General features: G+C 43.8%; 2 protein-coding genes across 11 annotated transcripts in view; both read left to right on the top strand.

The window, feature by feature from the left end:
- The window catches only part of LOC134017786 (protein NLRC3-like), a 168620-nt gene that overhangs the window by 131047 nt on the left and 19163 nt on the right, over positions 1–18410 (top strand). For 6 of the 10 annotated variants that reach the window (XM_062457804.1, XM_062457801.1, XM_062457799.1 and 3 more), the window contains 6 exons: positions 7533–7649; positions 13115–13231; positions 13701–13817; positions 15795–15858; positions 15969–16197; positions 16489–18301. In XM_062457804.1, the coding sequence (XP_062313788.1) occupies positions 7533–7649; positions 13115–13231; positions 13701–13817; positions 15795–15858; positions 15969–16197; positions 16489–18301 (2457 nt within the window). Of the gene's footprint in view, positions 1–1564; positions 1701–5236; positions 5429–5972; positions 6032–6168; positions 6289–7005; positions 7123–7532; positions 7650–13114; positions 13232–13700; positions 13818–15794; positions 15859–15968; positions 16198–16488; positions 18302–18410 lie in introns of those variants that run through there. The other 4 variants (XM_062457805.1, XM_062457806.1, XM_062457807.1 and 1 more) reach the window with 4 other exon arrangements.
- LOC134017788 (NACHT, LRR and PYD domains-containing protein 12-like) overlaps positions 1605–18410 on the top strand; it is a 162496-nt gene continuing 145690 nt past the window's right edge. Inside the window, exon 1 of the mRNA XM_062457815.1 lies at positions 1605–1700. The gene's annotated coding sequence lies outside the window, so the exon portion shown is untranslated. The remainder of the gene's footprint in view (positions 1701–18410) is intronic.

Below are 18410 nucleotides of genomic sequence, written 5' to 3'. Positions count from 1 at the left end.
ATATCAAGTTTGAGTCAACACACCTTAACCAGGATCAAATCCTCCCCCTCTCTCCTCCTCTACACCTCCCCCTCTCTCCTCCTCACCCCCTCTCTCCTTTACCTCCTCCCTCCTCCTCTACATCTCCCCCTCTCTCCTCCTCACCCCCTCTCTCCTTTACCTCCTCCCTCCTCCTCTACACCTCCCCCTCTCTCCTCCCCACCCCCTGTCTCCTTTACCTCTTCTCTTCTCCTCTACACCTCCCCCTCTCTCCTTCAAACCTCTGCCTTTCTCCCATCCTGTTTTGGCATGCATGCACCCTTACATAAGAAAGTTCCAGTAATGAGACTCCAAACAGGATCAACTGGTCCAAGCATAAGTGTGTGTCTGTGTGTGTGTGTGTGTATGTATGTGGGTGTGACACATTCAAATATGTATTGTATGTTCATGAACAGTACCAATAACAACACCAGTAAGAGTAGTCTTTAATGTTGGGATCAGATGAGTACAAGGCAGCACTACAGGTGATCAGACTGTCAGCATTACAGCAGACACACACATAACCTGATGGATCACAGAGAGGAGGCTGAGGGTGAAACCAGAGTTTTATAAAGGTCAGTAGAAGGTGTTTATTCATATGTTGGAGAGTGAAGGATTTACTGTCAGTCCAGAATAGGTTATCAGTAAGTAAATTAGCATTTCTATTCCTGGTCTGATGTGTTATCCTTTGAAATACTGGGAGGAGTCAGGTGGCTGAGCGGTTAGGGAAGCGGGCTAGTAATCAGAAGGTTGCACAGTGTACATTCTCTATCTTTTTCTCTATCTCTCTCCTTCCCGTCAAGATTCAGATTTTTTTTTTAAAGATCTAAAGTGCGAGTCACAGCACGCCTTAACCAGGATCAAATCCTCCCCCTCTGTCTCCTTTACCTCCTCTCTACTCCTCTACTCCTCCCCCTCTCTCCTCCTCACCCCCTGTCTCCTTTACCTCCTCTCTCCTCCTCTACTCCTCCCCCTCTCTCCTCCTCACCCCCTGTCTCCTTTACCCCCTCTCTCCTCCTCTACTCCTCCCCCTCTCTCCTCCTCACCCCGTCTCCTTTACCTCCTCTACTCCTCCCCCTCTCTCCTCCTCTCTCCTCCTCACCCCCTGTCTCCTTTACCTCCTCTATACTCCTCCCCCTCTCTCCTCCTCACCCCCTGTCTCCTTTACCTCCTCTCTCCTCCTCTACACCTCCCCCTCTCTCCTCCTCACCCCGTCTCCTTTACCTCCTCTCTCCTCCTCTACTCCTCCCCCTCTCTCCTCCTCACCCCCTGTCTCCTTTACCTCCTCTCTCCTCCTCTACACCTCCCCCTCTCTCCTCCTCACCACGTCTCCTTTACCTCCTCTCTCCTCCTCTACTCTTCCCCCTCTCTCCTTCAAACCTCTGCCTTTCTCCCATCCTGTTTGGGCATGCATGCACCCTTACATAAGAAAGTTCCAGTACTGAGACTCCAAACAGGATCAACCAAGAGTGAGGGGTATATGTTTGGACTTGAATAATATGTACAGAATGTTCCATGAACAGTAACAATACCAACAGCAGTAAGAGTAGTCTTTAACGTTGGGGTCAGATGAGTACAAGGCAGCACTACAGGTGATCAGACTGTCAGCATTACAGCAGACACACACAGAACCAGATGGAGCACAGAGAGGAGGCTGAGGGTGAAACCAGAGTTTTATAAAGGTCAGTAGAAGGTGTTTATTCATATGTTGGAGAGTGAAGGATTTACTGTCAGTCCAGAATAGGTTATGAGTAAGTAAATTAGCATCTCTATTCCTGGTCTGATGTGTTATCCTTTCAAATACTGACGTGTTTGTTTATCAGCATAGATCCTAGGCTGCACAGTATATCATTATTTAATGTCCATTAAACATGTCTAGTGTGTCTGTAAATGTGATCAGAGGCTACTGTGAGGATGTACTGTGTTATCAGTAAACAGTGGCCAGGGAAGGAGACAGACTATGACATTTAACAAGAAAACTGTACATGTGTAATCAAGGGTCTATTTAGACTACTTTGGTCCTCTATAGACTGGGGAGCTAGTGCTAACAGCTTTTGATTGTCGGTCAGAGAGATGGCTAGCCCATGACAACCCATGATGACAAACTTTCATTGTCAATTGTCAGGCATTCATGACGCACCGCAGAGTCCAAGACAAATTTCCCTGATCGGGAACATAAAGTTCATCGTATCGTATCATATTCAATACACCATCTAGTGTACACCTGTTCCATGTGTTCCTCTGTGCATTGGTGAATGTTTCATTTGCACTGTGCAAGAGTATCCTGAGCATGAGAAAGACCCTGATCAGAGACAGGGCAGAGAGAGGAGGGTTCTGGCAGGGCAGGTGATCAGAGACAGGGCAGAGAGAGGAGGGTTCTGGCAGGGCAGGTGATCAGAGACAGGGCAGAGAGAGGAGGGTTCTGGCAGGGCAGGTGATCAGAGACAGGACAGAGAGAGGAGTGTTCTGGCAGGGCAGGTCATCAGAGACAGGGCAGAGAGAGGAGGGTTCTGGCAGGGCAGGTGATCAGAGACAGGGCAGAGAGAGGAGGGTTCTGGCAGGGCAGGTGATCAGAGACAGGGCAGAGAGAGGAGGGTTCTGGCAGGGCAGGTGATCAGAGACAGGGCAGAGAGAGGAGGGTTCTGGCAGGGCAGGTGATCAGAGACAGGGCAGAGAGAGGAGGGTTCTGGCAGGGCAGGTGATCAGAGACAGGGCAGAGAGAGGAGGGTTCTGGCAGGGCAGGTGTTCAGAGACAGGGCAGAGAGAGGAGGGTTCTGGCAGGGCAGGTGATCAGAGACAGGACAGAGAGAGGAGGGTTCTGGCAGGGCAGGTGATCAGAGACAGGGCAGAGAGAGGAGTGTTCTGGCAGGGCAGGTGATCAGACACAGGGCAGAGAGAGGAGGGTTCTGGCAGGGCAGGTGTTCAGAGACAGGGCAGAGAGAGGAGGGTTCTGGCAGGGCAGGTGATCAGAGACAGGGCAGAGAGAGGAGGGTTCTGACAGGGCAGGTGTTCAGAGACAGGGCAGAGAGAGGAGGGTTCTGGCAGGGCAGGTGATCAGAGACAGGGCAGAGAGAGGAGGGTTCTGGCAGGGCAGGTGATCAGAGACAGGGCAGAGAGAGGAGGGTTCTGGCAGGGCAGGTGATGTAGGCTGCAGGTGAGGGAGGACAAACATCCAGAGTTACAGTACAGAACACAGAACAGTGATAATCATGTGACAGGGTGACAAGTCATGTTTCTGGAATGATTAGGGGGGATTGTACATCAGACTGGCAGAGGTTTTTAAATAATGTGTTTAGATCACGTCGTATTTACCCATCATTCTTATAAGTCATGAGACTCACAACTCCACCCAACACCCATCATTCCTACTGGGAGCGTCAAGTGAAACTGCATTTCCTCATCCATGACATGGTTTCTACAGAGCCCTGTAGCAGCACAGGACTGGAATGTAGAAATGGGTAAAACCAGATAGATGAGAATCAAACTAAACTCTACAGTGGGGATAGAGAGGGGGAAGGGTGCTGAGTGACAGGGAAATGACATTTTCTTGAAGAATTATTGATAAATACAAAACGTCATTATGATTAAGGTGGAAATGAAAATATCAATTAGATTGAACTAGCTAGCACTTTCAGTGTAGGGTTAAGTTTAGCTTAGAAACAGTTTTTGTTGCAGAGGGCCTAACAGGTAAGGTTTAGTTTATAGTACTGTCAGCATAGGGTTAAGTTTAGCTTAGAAACAGTTTTTGTTGCAGAGGGCCTAACAGGTAAGCTTTTTAGTCTATAGCACTGGCAGCGGATTTCAAATCCCAAACTAACCAGTTACCCAGTACTTTGTCATGGGTTGCTGCCTGGGCTAAACTACAGGTGTTTCCTCATTCATTACATAGTTTACACAGAACACGGAGGTTGGCAACACAGAAGATGTAATTTAGTTATCACTGTTACTAAGTTTACTGTCAGAGAGGAGAGAGGGTAGGAGTTAAAAACAACATTTCCTCATTCATGAAATTGTTTCAATGTATGAGGTGTGGTAAGAGAAAGAGAGAGAGGAGAGAGGAGAGAGAGAGGAGAGAGAGAGAGGAGAGAGGAGGGAGAGAGGAGAGAGAGAGAGGGGAGAGAGAGAGGAGAGAGAGAGAGGGGAGAGAGAGAGGAGAGAGAGAGAGGAGAGAGAGAGAGGAGAGAGAGGAGAGAGGAGAGAGAGAGAGAGAGTAAGAAAGAGAAATGGATAGAAAAGGGTGGTGGTCCTTATGAGCCCCCCTGTTCTGTCTGAAAGGAACAGAGAGAGAGAATGACCTGTCTATATGGTTCAGTCAGGATCATGTCTTAGGAGGCCTAGGATGCTTGACTGATATAAATGACCTGAGTGACAAACCAGCACCTTGGAAGTGTAGATTTGATCAATGCTAGGTTGATGAAGTTGTATTAAACCAGGAAAACAGGATTGAATGCATCAGTGATATTAGTTACATGATTTAGGACAGTCAGGACCCAGGTTCTAGTGGACATACAGTTCTCCTTCTTTAGGTACATTCTTGGTCCTGGCCCTCTCTGCAGTTTCCTAGTGGTGTAACTCTACGATACAGTTTCGCAGACGTGTATTAAGCCTAGTCCTAAACTAAAATAAAAATTCTGTGTAGATTTCCATTAAGACATTTGTAGGATAGGACTAGGCACAATCCATGTCTGGGAAACTGTGTTTTGTCATAATTCCTAGTTATGTTAAAATAATCAAATCCCAATTCCAAGTGAGCAAAACACGATTACAGTATAACTTTAGTCGATGCCTTGTTGAAACGGCACTGCAGAGTGTCTCGCTGTGTTCCTAACTTAATAATTGTTCTGTGTCGTCTTTGGCGTAAGTAAATAAATGGGGTGCTTTTGCGTTTGTTTTGCAAATGGGTCTTTAGCAAAAATTCCTCTGTGAAAAAAGTATTTATATTGAGCCAGGTTTGAGAACATAAAAAAACTATTTTATAAGATAGTTTTGGATATTAAAATGAAGTTTGTGCAATAGAATAACCAGAAGGAGCCGTGTACCACCAAGATCCATCAGGGCCTTCAGGCTGAGGAGCTGCTTGGGCATTTGCCCTCACCTTTGCCCTCAACACCTTTGCCCTCAGCATGTCTTTCACGGTGCCTGTGATAGTGTCTACATGCCTGTGTGTTAGTGTGTTTTAATATGTACAGTTAAGCAATGTTTTATGTTCCCTCCCTAGGAAGACTGCTCTTGAGTCTGACCACGCCCCTCACCCTTCCCAGCCTGCTCCTGTAGGTCAGCCCCCCTCCCTTGGAGTGGGCGTGGCCACAGGGTGGTCGTTGTTGCTATGAGCTTTGAGAGGCGCAGCAAAGGTGTGGTTGTGGTGGAGACCAGAGTCCCTGAGACAAGACGACAACACAAGACACCACAGGTGGGTTTCAGTGTGGTGAACAGGGTCATACTGAATGTAGAACAACATGGGGGGACAGTGAAATACCAGAAACACTCATTCACAGAGATTTAGAAGCATCATTAGTTTATAAATGATGTGTTACAGCAGTGGACATTGAACTGTTTTAAAGGATGAGACACTGTCCTGAAACCTGCTGTACAGATCCTCCCTGAAACAGCACAGGGAGCATGTGTACAAGGACAGTGGGTCACACCTGACACAGTGTCAACATGTGACTGACTGAGGTTTAATCCATGTCACTTAATATGCACTTGTGTTTGCTTTTAAAATGCATTGTTGGTAAATTCTATAATATTGAAAATTGTGTTTGAGTGTTTTGATTTCATGACTAGACTGCTGCATCTAATGTAGATAGCCTCTGATGACAAAGATAAATAATTTTCTGAACTTTTGACACCAAACCTCAGTCTGACAGCAGTATTCCAACTTGATCCTGTGACAACTTGCCCCTGTCTCCCTATTATCAATTATTATTAATTCATGAATCATTACTGTGTTTCAGAGGGCTGTCGCTAAAACGAGTCTCTCTGGGGAACATGACATGGACACCAAAGCTAAGAGGTAAGATGAGAATCCATACCTGTTCATGACTGTTCTCCATCTCAGAGCTCAGCAGTGATATTATGACATCATCATTAGTCAGAATAAATGAGACACTGAACTACACTACACTGTCTGTCTCTGTCTTTGTGTTGAAGCCCAATCCAGCAGGAGAGACCAGCCTCACCTGTACCCAGCTGTGTGTCCATGAAGAGTGACTGGTCTATGAATCAACCTATCATGTTCAGTGATGGAGGAGGACCTTCTAATGAGGAAGGGTATGTACTGACCTCTACTGGTTAAACTAAAACACAGGGTTAGAGCTGTTTACTGTAGATACTAAAGTATCCCTCATCACATCCCTACTAAAACACAGGGTTAGAGCTGCTGACTGTAGATACTAAAGTATCCCTCATCACATCCCTACTAAAACACAGGGTTAGAGATGCTGACTGTAGATACTAAAGTATCCCTCATCACATCCCTACTAAAACACAGGGTTAGAGCTGCTCACTGTAGATACTAAAGTATCCCTCATCACATACCTACTAAAACACAGGGTTAGAGCTCCTGACTGTAGATACTGAAGTATCCCTCATCACATCCCTACTAAAACACAGGGTTAGAGATGCTGACTGTAGATACTAAAATATCCCTCATCACATCCCTACTAAAACACAGGGTTAGAAATGCTGACTGTAGATACTAAAGTATCCCTCATCACATCCCTACTAAAACACAGGGTTAGAGATGCTGACTGCCAGCCTGGCTGACATACAGACCATGTGGTAAAGGTTCACAGTGAGAGATACAGAGTAACAACAGGTCTGGGAACCTGCCTGTCTGACTCATTCAAGTTGACCAACTATATTCAAGCCTGGTTCTGACCGTACTGATGAATGACTACAGCAACACATGTTGGACAGTATGATATATCTGTGGTGTCTGCTTTAGTGATTTATGTTTGTAAGACACTTTGTTGTGTTTGTTGACAGTACGAGACAGCAGAGACCAGCCTCACCTGTACCCAGCTGTGTGTCCATGAAGAGTGACTGGTCTATGAATCAACCTATCATGTTCAGTGGTAGAGGAGGACCTTCTAATAAGGAAGGGTATGTACTGACCTCTGCTGGTTAACCTAAAACAGGGTTAGAGCTGCTGACTGTAGATACTAAAGTATCCCTCATCACATCCCTACTAAAACACAGGGTTAGAGCTGCTGACAGTAGATACTAAAGTATCCCTCATCACATCCCTACTAAAACACAGGGTTAGAGATGCTGACTGCGAGCCTGGCTGACATACAGACCATGTGGTAAAGGTTCACAGTGAGAGATACAGAGTAACAACAGGTCTGGGAACCTGCCTGTCTGACTCATTCAAGTTGACCAACAATATTCAAGCCTGGTTCTGACCGTACTGATGAATGACTACAGCAACACATGTTGGACAGTATGATATATCTGTGGTGTCTACTTTAGTGATTTATGTTTGTAAGACACTTTGTTGTGTTTGTTGACAGTATGAGACAGCAGAGACCAGCCTCACCTGTACCCAGCTGTGTGTCCATGAAGAGTGACTGGTCTATGAATCAACCTATCATGTTCAGTGATGGAGGAGGACCTTCTAATGAGGAAGGGTATGTACTGACCTCTGCTGGTGTTCAATTTTATATGATGAAGGTGACATGATGTGAAGAAGCCGTCTGTGTATAGTGTATACAGGTAGGTAGGCCACACACCTTCATTGACAACACACAATAAATAATTTGAAGTATAACGTCATCATTAGATTCAGGATCATCATGTGACATTTCTACTAAACAAAGTCAGAACTCATAGCCTGGCTATGTTCAGACCATGAGGTAGAGCTACACAGTGAGAGGGAGCTGTTATTTAATATTATTTCATTAACATGTGGTGTTGGTCTTCTCTTTATGTATCTATGGTTTAACCACTAGACCACCATCAGACACATCAACACCTTTGACCTCCTTGTTGTGTTTGATCAGTGAGAGACAGGACCACAACCTACCAGTCCACTGTGCTGCTTTAATGTTGAACTTTATCTGACATTAACACAGAGACACAACCACAACACAACCACAACAAACTACCCTGAAACTAATGCAGTTAAGCAAGCCAGACCATACTACCATTAGGTCATTCCATGTCGGTGCAGACAAATTCTTCAAAGCTGCTCTCTCTAATTCAGTAGAGACTAGAGTGAACCAGGATAAGCCTGTGAGTTACTTCTCCACCTTAAAAGACTTGACATTTATTGTAAACATGTAATTTTGTTATAATAGCTTTACATACAAATAAGAGAGATCAGTGCAGTGTTGAAGTACAATAATCCAAATTTGTATCCAATATCCAAGTTTTCATCAACTATCCAAGTTTTTAAAACAGCACGGAAAAGGCAGCAAAGTAAGATGCAGTGTTTATTAGAATCCAACACAGAGGAACGATTCCAACAAACGTGAGTGTGGTCTCGAGATCAGACTAACTTTTTCTCCGGACATTTGTCTATATATCTGCTTTCCATTATTTTGAGATATTTTGTCATTGGTACATTATCTCTGGTCACAGATGCGTTTATGTATTTCACGCCTGTTTGGTCAATGGTCACAAAATTTACATTGCCCGTACATTCCCCCTACTTTCTCTTTCCAAGGCCCACGTGGGGCCCTGCAGCCCAGCTGCACAGGGACACTGAGTCTAAGGACATAAATCTGTCCCCTGACATCAGGCGGTTGTAGTTCTCAATATCTGGGCTTTGTAGTCCTTCATGGGAGAGGCCTACACACATTCTTTTCTCTCTGGCACTCAAACCCCGTGTATCTGGACTTCCACATTTGGCCATTATTATGTTTTAGTGGCAATTCTAATCAATCAACAACTTTGCATCTGGTTTTCAATAATATAGCATATAAAAGTAAAAAGTTGATTAAGTGGTTCTATATCAATCATATAAACCATGATCATTTCTCCATTGTCGTAATTCCAACAGTGTGTTGATAATTTCTTCATCAGCAGCTCTAGTGAAAGTTTGACAACAATAACTTCCCTACACACACACACACACACTCACACACACACACACACACACACACACACACACATACACATACACATACACACATACACACACACACACACACACACATACACACGTACACACATACACACATACACAGCACACACACATACACACACACACACACACCCACCCACAGACACACCACACACACACACACAGACACACACACACACACACACACCACACACACACACACACACCACACACACACACAGACAGCATGACAGTCAGAGTCAAAGCCCTGCAGGTACCAGGCCTGGTATGAGCACAGACCAGGTGGGGCTCAGCCCACTTAGACTGGTTGAGACCAGAAGGTCTTAAACTCCTGGGTGGAGGAGTGCTGCAGTGTCTAAAGCAGGCTGCTAGCAAACATGCAACCCTGTGTGAGGTGGATCCTGATGTCATTCTTCAGTGTCTGGTTGAAACACAACACACCTGTTTACCTGGGGGTGACATTGCTCCTATCTTTGATGAATGTATTAAAGGAATAGTGCCTTGTAGTGGTATCACATTGCTTAACCCATAAACCCAAATCTGACCATGCATCATGTCTGTCTTTGACAAGAGCGACATGAGAAAACGAATCAACCTCGCAATATGGGAAATTTGTCTGGATATCTTTTCCAAAACGAGAGTATGACAACTTACAATTTGTTCTAATATTTGACAAAGAAACAGAAACAGCACATCTGTTCTCTGACCAAAACATATTTTTCAACGTCAATTTTTCATTCAAATGATCTTGTCTAAACCATTTTTCTTCAAAAACATCATCTCTGCCCTCACTGGTACGAGCTACCACGTGCAGGTCCTTCACATCATAACAATCAACATCCATTGAACTGACACGCATGCGCGCTTCGTCAACAAGTTGAGAATTCAGTGAACACACAGCCAACAGACTCAATTTCCAATTGTAAACATATTCTGGTGTACCCATGCCGTTTTTCACAAAAGAATGGTTTAACATATTCAATTCAACCTCATTTTTCCTCAACAAAGTAATCCCTTCCGGCGTAGAAATCAAACAAATACCGAGTTTGCACATCAAATCTCGTCCTAACAAATTCATCGGACAACAAGTGGAAAACAAAACAGAATGTTTCACAATCCCTTCTACAGAATCTTTACAAGTCAACGGCACTGTATACCATTCTTTAGTCAAAGTACCTGAAGCCGCTATCGACTCAGTACTCCTCCCACTCAATTTAGGAGGAACAGAAAAACTATCTTCTGTTAACACAGATACAGTGGCTCCCGAATCAACTAAAAATGCAATCCTTTGTCCTTGTACCCACAATGTTATAACCAGCAAACATCTAAAAGGTTCTGAAGAGTATTTAACATAAGTTCCCTCTAACGGAACCTCACTTTCTTCAATTCGTCTGATAGTGTTTACAATTTGTGTGTGTAAATCGGGATCTGTTACGTCACCAGTTTGAAGTTCTCCGTCTGTCTCAGTCCGCAACTCACTCTCCTCTCGGCGGCCCACACTTAGTCAATTCCCAGCCTCCAAAAACTCTCTACAGTCCCGTTTCCAATGTCCCATCTGTCCACAGATAAAGCAGGCATCCCAACCCGCCATTGGCCGTCCATTCCTAGCAAGTTGTTGAGGTGCTTGACCTCTCTGGTCCCCTCTCTGGTTCCCTCTGCCACGGCCTCCTCGACCACCACGACCACGTCCTCTTATTTGGTTCTGGTTCTGGCTCTGATTCTGGAACATGGTGATAGTAGCCATTTGCAAGTCCTGTTCTCGTTTATCCATTTTTGCCTTTCTCGCCTCTTTCAAGCGTTTTTCTGCGTGATTTGCATGAGCAACAATCACGTTCAGCTTCGCACTGTCCCATGTGACACAAATGTCCTTAACTTTCTCTGAGATTTCTGCATCCATTCCATTCAGGAAACAGTTTCTCAAGTGAGCCTCCCACACAGTAACCTGAGGTAGATTAATATCAGCTGGTACCTCTATTCCTGAGTGAGCATTATGCAGCTCTGTTAAACGTATCAGATACTCATGAAAAAGTTCTCCATCTTTCTGTCTACATCCGTTGATTTTTGTCATGTCCAATCTCAAAGGAAAAGCATCACGAACTCGATCGCACACACCAGCTATCGCTACCCGGTATGCGTTATTGTCATTATGGTCCCAATTTGGATTCGAAAGTTTCAAGTCATCAACCGGCCATCCAGCATTAATCCGAGAAAACTGTGGCCCAATCTTTGTCATTAAAAGACGTCTCAACTCGTGAGTAGTTGGTTTAAAGTCTCTACAGAAGGTTACCAATTCAGCCCCCATTCTATTGCCGCCCACTTCTCCGGGCAGCGGCAAATGAACCATTTCTTCTTTGATCTCAGACAAAGTCCATGGCCTTTGAATGAGCACAGTTCCTCCGTTCGCTCCGGGCGCTTCTACCATAGCTAACAGGAAATCCGGAGATTCAACATTCCCCACGAAAGCACGCTGGTACTTTTTCCCAGATCTCGTGTGATAGGGAGACTGTCTACCATCTTCTTCCGGTCCCTCTAAGTAACGTTCCGGTAGGGAAGGATAAAGTGGTTGATATTCTGGTGGTGGGCTAATCGTAGGTGTGCTACCTGCAGCCGCATCTCGCATCTCTGGAATCAGCGCTGGCGTTGCTAGCGGTTGTGGTTGGTATCGCTGCTGCAGTTGTTGCAGGGCCTGTAGATAATCGATATGCTGCTGCAGATCGGGCTGTCCGCCCTGGACAACGGCGGCAGGATCACCCAATAAATCCTGGTCAGCAGGCTGTTGAGGCGGTGCTGGTACCGGGACTGGTCCTGGAGCTTGTGCTGCTTGTGCTGCTTGTGCTGGAGGTGCTGGAAGTGCCGGAGGTGCCGGAGGTGCTGGAGGTGCTCGCAGTGGGCCAACCAGAAGATCTGAGTTGCGAACTTTGAAACATTGAGAAATAGGTGAATTTGTCCCTATCCTACTCTGTTCTCGTAATAAACCTTCCTGGTTCCATTCACCGAAAGATTTCCAATCTGCCTGAAATCTATTTCTTATTAAAAAACAATCTTTAGTTTCTTCCTCTTTCCGGGTAAGATTGAATTTCAATGTTCTAAGTTGTTTAAGAGAAAAAGACCCTTCCTCTGGAAACCCACAATCATCTATCCAAACAGAAATTTGTGATAAACTACTGTTGCCATAATTTCGTTTCATGTAATTGATATTTGGACAGGATAAATCTATCCCCAGACCATCATTCTTGCTTGAACCACAACCCATGTTTTACCTCTTGAAAGAAACAAACAAAGTAAAATCAAATAATTATCCCCTTCTCTCTTTTATTTTTTTTTTCCAACAGTTATATTTACCAATAACACAACTTTTCAATGAAAATATACCCCTACTAATCGTAAATTACAAATAATCAAACAAAAGAAAAATAATTAAAATTTTATGTTTGTAATTTGTATGTAGCGTTTAATCTAACACATTAGTTACTCTCACTCCTTTTAACCTAAAAAAAACATATAAAACAAAAATGAACACGTGCGCGTTACTAACTTTGAAATTTCATAATTCAGGCCTTTCTTCACTTTTTCCCTTTTCTTTACTTTTTTCTTTCTTAAACACTCAGCTGATTACCAATTACCAATTTACTCTTTACCAATTTAATCTTTACCAATTTAATCTTTACCAATCCTCTAAAGTATACTTTTTACCATTTTACTCTTGGGACTCAGAAATCAATACATTTCCTGACCCAATTTCAACTAAAACACAGGGTTAGAGATGCTGACTGCCAGCCTGGCTGACATACAGACCATGTGGTAAAGGTTCACAGTGAGAGATACAGAGTAACAACAGGTCTGGGAACCTGCCTGTCTGACTCATTCAAGTTGACCAACTATATTCAAGCCTGGTTCTGACCGTACTGATGAATGACTAAAGCAACACATGTTGGACAGTATGATATATCTGTGGTGTCTGCTTTAGTGATTTATGTTTGTAAGACACTTTGTTGTGTTTGTTGACAGTACGAGACAGCAGAGACCAGCCTCACCTGTACCCAGCTGTGTGTCCATGAAGAGTGACTGGTCTATGAATCAACCTATCATGTTCAGTGGTGGAGGAGGACCTTCTAATAAGGAAGGGTATGTACTAACCTCTGCTGGTTAACCTAAAACAGGGTTAATGCTGCTGACTAGATACTAAAGTATCCCTCATCACATCCCTACTAAAACACAGGGTTAGAGATGCTGACTGTAGATACTAAAGTATCCCTCATCACATCCCTACTAAAACACAGGGTTAGAGCTGCTGACAGTAGATACTAAAGTATCCCTCATCACATCCCTACTAAAACACAGGGTTAGAGATGCTGACTGCCAGCCTGGCTGACATACAGACCATGTGGTAAAGGTTCACAGTGAGAGATACAGAGTAACAACAGGTCTGGGAACCTGCCTGTCTGACTCATTCAAGTTGACCAACAATATTCAAGCCTGGTTCTGACCGTACTGATGAATGACTACAGCAACACATGTTGGACAGTATGATATATCTGTGGTGTCTACTTTAGTGATTTATGTTTGTAAGACACTTTGTTGTGTTTGTTGACAGTATGAGACAGCAGAGACCAGCCTCACCTGTACCCAGCTGTGTGTCCATGAAGAGTGACTGGTCTATGAATCAACCTATCATGTTCAGTGATGGAGGAGGACCTTCTAATGAGGAAGGGTATGTACTGACCTCTGCTGGTGTTCAATTTTATATGATGAAGGTGACATGATGTGAAGAAGCCGTCTGTGTATAGTGTATACAGGTAGGTAGGCCACACACATTCATTGACAACACACAATAAATAATTTGAAGTATAACGTCATCATTAGATTCAGGATCATCATGTGACATTTCTACTAAACAAAGTCAGAACTCATAGCCTGGCTATGTTCAGACCATGAGGTAGAGCTACACAGTGAGAGGGAGCTGTTATTTAATATTATTTCATTAACATGTGGTGTTGGTCTTCTCTTTATGTATCTATGGTTTAACCACTAGACCACCATCAGACACATCAACACCTTTGACCTCCTTGTTGTGTTTGATCAGTGAGAGACAGGACCACAACCTACCAGTCCACTGTGCTGCTTTAATGTTGAACTTTATCTGACATTAACACAGAGACACAACCACAACACAACCACAACAAACTACCCTGAAACTAATGCACTTAAGCAAGCCAGACCATACTACCATTAGGTCATTCCATGTCGGTGCAGACAAATTCTTCAAAGCTGCTCTCTCTAATTCAGTAGAGACTAGAGTGAACCAGGATAAGCCTGTGAGTTACTTCTCCACCTTAAAAGACTTGACATTTATTGTAAACATGTAATTTTGTTATAATAGCTTTACATACAAATAAGAGAGATCAGTGCAGTGTTGAAGTACAATAATCCAAATTTGTATCCAATATCCAAGTTTTCATCAACTATCCAAGTTTTTAAAACAGCACGGAAAAGGCAGCAAAGTAAGATGCAGTGTTTATTAGAATCCAACACAGAGGAACGATTCCAACAAACGTGAGTGTGGTCTCGAGATCAGACTAACTTTTTCTCCGGACATTTGTCTATATATCTGCTTTCCATTATTTTGAGATCTTTTGTCATTGGTACATTATCTCTGGTCACAGATGCATTTATGTATTTCACGCCTGGTTGGTCAATGGTCACAAAATTTACATTGCCCGTACATTCCCCCTACTTTCTCTTTCCAAGGCCCACGTGGGGCCCTGCAGCCCAGCTGCACAGGGACACTGAGTCTAAGGACATAAATCTGTCCCCTGACATCAGGCGGTTGTAGTTCTCAATATCTGGGCTTTGTAGTCCTTCATGGGAGAGGCCTACACACATTCTTTTCTCTCTGGCACTCAAACCCCGTGTATCTGGACTTCCACATTTGGCCATTATTATGTTTTAGTGGCAATTCTAATCAATCAACAACTTTGCATCTGGTTTTCAATAATATAGCATATAAAAGTAAAAAGTTGATTAAGTGGTTCTATATCAATCATATAAACCATGATCATTTCTCCATTGTCGTAATTCCAACAGTGTGTTGATAATTTCTTCATCAGCAGCTCTAGTGAAAGTTTGACAACAATAACCTCCCTACACACACACACACACACACACACACACACACACACACACACACACACACACACATACACACATACACACATACACAGCACACACACATACACACACACACACAAAGCCCTGCAGGTACCAGGCCTGGTATGAGCACAGACCAGGTGGGGCTCAGCCCACTTAGACTGGTTGAGACCAGAAGGCCTTAAACTCCTGGGTGGAGGAGTGCTGCAGTGTCTAAAGCAGGCTGCTAGCAAACATGCAGTCCTGTGTGAGGTGGATCCTGATGTCATCTTCAGTGTCTGGTTGAAACACAACACACTTGTTTACCTGGGGGTGACAGTGCTCCTATCTTTGATGAATGTATTAAAGGAATAGTGCCTTGTAGTGGTATAGAAGATGGTTTACTTGGTAGTGATAATATCACTCTTATACAGTGTGTCTGTGTGTATGCATGAGTGGATAAGTTTACCACTCATGCTTATTTATGATATACTATTTAGTAGATTATCAGCCCTTGTACATGTGGTTCATGTGGTTAAGTAATGTCATCTCTTGTCCTCAGAGATCAACAGGAGAAGTCTGAGTCACACCAGAGTCACCATGAGGACTTGTCCTCCATATTCACAGTGAGTTTTGTATTAATCTAAAGTACAAACAAGACGGAATAATTTGTATCATATTGTTCTACTGTGTAGATAGTTCCTGGTTAATCTGATATCTTCCCTCTCTGTTTCAGGTGCTTGAGGAGACCGTCATCAGGTTTGTGAAGAAAGAGCTGAAGAGGATGAAGAGGATTCTGAGTTCAGATTTTCCAGAAGGCTTAGAGAGTCAGAAGGAGGACCAGGAAGTGGTGGACCCTGAATATCAGAAGCAGGAGAGCAGTGCCAGAGAGGGAGCTCTGAAGATCACACTGCACGTCCTGAGGAACATGAACCAGAAGGAGCTGGCTGACACTCTGGAGAAAAGTAAGATACTCCATATTTAGTCTCAGTTGACCGATTGATGGTATATGATGAAGGTTACATAAAGAAAGTTATGAGACTCAGAGTAGCCCAATGTCGTGTAGATCTTTATATGACCTTGTACTATGTGTGAGTATACTAAGCTGTTTCATTATTGTGTACCTGATAAATGATCATAGATTTGAAATATGTTTTGAATTGAATATAGAGGACACATTGTCAGTTCATAATCTGTGAATCATCAAAACTTCGTTTAACAAAAAACACACACTTAACATGTTGTTTTTTGTTTAGATGAGCGTGCTGAGATTTGTCGACAGAAACTCAAATCTGAACTAAGGAAGAAGTTTGAAACTGTGTTCGAGGGCATAGCTAAACAAGGAAACACTACTCTTCTCAATAAGATCTACACAGATCTCTACATCACAGAGGGTGAGAGTAGAGAGATCAATAAAGAACATGAGGTGAGACAGATTGAGACAGCATCCAGGAAATCAGCAAGAACAGAAACAGCCATCACATGCAACAACATCTTTAAACCCTCAGCTGGACGAGTTACACCTATTAGAATTGTTCTGACAAAAGGAGTTGCTGGCATCGGAAAAACTGTCTCTGTGCATAAGTTCATCACGGATTGGGCTGAGGGACTAGCCAATCAGGAAATCCAGTTCATCTTTCCTCTCCCGTTTCGAGAGCTGAATTTGTTGGATGGAGAAGAGTTCAGTCTGATGGAACTTGTCCATCACTTCTTCTCGGAAACCAGAGAATCAGGAATCTCCAACTACGACAAGTACAACGTTCTGTTTGTCTTTGACGGTCTGGATGAGTGTCGACTGCCCTTAGCCTTCAAAAAGAACAAGAGATGGTGTGATGTCACAGAGTCCACCTCAGTGGATGTGCTGCTGACCAACCTGATCAGAGGAAAGCTTCTTCCCTCTGCTCTCATCTGGATCACCACTCGACCTGCAGCAGCCAATCAGATCCCTTCTGAGTGTGTTGACCTGGTTACCGAGGTACGAGGGTTCAATGACCCACAGAAGGATGAGTACATCATGAAGAGATGCAGTGATGAGATCCTGGCCAGGAAAATCATCTCACACATCAAGACATCAAGGATCCTCTACATCATGTGCCACATACCAGTCTTCTCTTGGATTACTGTTACAGTCCTTGAACACATGCTGAGAACAGAGAAGAAAGAGAAGATGCCCAAGACCCTGACTGAGATGTACACACAGTTTCTGGTGTTGCAGACCATACAAAAGAAAGTGAAGTATCATGGGAAAACTGAGACAGATTCAGACTGGGATGAAGACAGCATTCAGAGTATTCAGTCACTGGGAAAACTGGCCTTCCATCAGCTAGAGAAAGGCAACCTGATTTTCTATGAGAAAGACCTGAAAGAGTGTGGAATTGATGTCTGTGATGCCTCAGTGTACTCAGGAGTGTTCACACAGATCTTCAGAGAGGATCGTAAAGTCTTCCAGAAGAAGGTGTTCTGCTTTGTCCATCTGAGCTTTCAGGAGTTTCTGGCTGCTGTGTTTGTGTTTGTCTCATTCATCAACAACGATGAGAATCTGATGTCTGAGAATCCAGTACCTTCCAGTTCCAACAAACTGTTGGCTCTTTTCAGAGAGAAACCAGAAGTCCAATTCTACAAGAGTGCTGTGGACAAGGCCTTGCAGAGTAAGAATGGACAACTGGACCTTTTCCTCCGCTTCCTCCTGGGCCTCTCAATGGAGTCCAACCAGACTGACTTACAAGGCCTACTGACTCAGACAAGAAGCAACACACAGAGCCATGAGAAAACAGTCAAGTACATCAAAAAGAAGATCAGAGAGAATTCCTCTCCAGAGAGATGCATGAATCTGTTCCACTGTCTGAATGAACTGAATGACCATTCTCTGGTGGAGGAGATCCAACACTACCTGAGCTCAGGAAGTCTCTCCAGTGAGAAGAAGCTCTCATCTACACAGTGGTCAGCTCTGGTCTTTGTGTTGCTGACTTCAGAAGAGAAGATGGACGTGTTTGACCTGAAGAAATACTTCAGATCAGAGGAAGGTCTTCTGAGGCTGCTGCCAGTGGTCAAAGACTCCAAAACTGCTCTGTATGTATAAGGCTTTTATTTTTATTTTTTAGATAATATTACAACAGCACATAATGTCATAGTGTTTGATTATCGTATGTTCCTATAATACAAAACGTGACTCATGATG

The sequence above is a fragment of the Osmerus eperlanus genome, chromosome 3 (genome assembly GCF_963692335.1).
Source record: "Osmerus eperlanus chromosome 3, fOsmEpe2.1, whole genome shotgun sequence".
NCBI lineage: Eukaryota > Metazoa > Chordata > Actinopteri > Osmeriformes > Osmeridae > Osmerus > Osmerus eperlanus.
The sequence above is the reverse complement of the archived record's forward strand: the minus strand, read 5'-3'. Positions and strand labels throughout refer to the sequence as shown.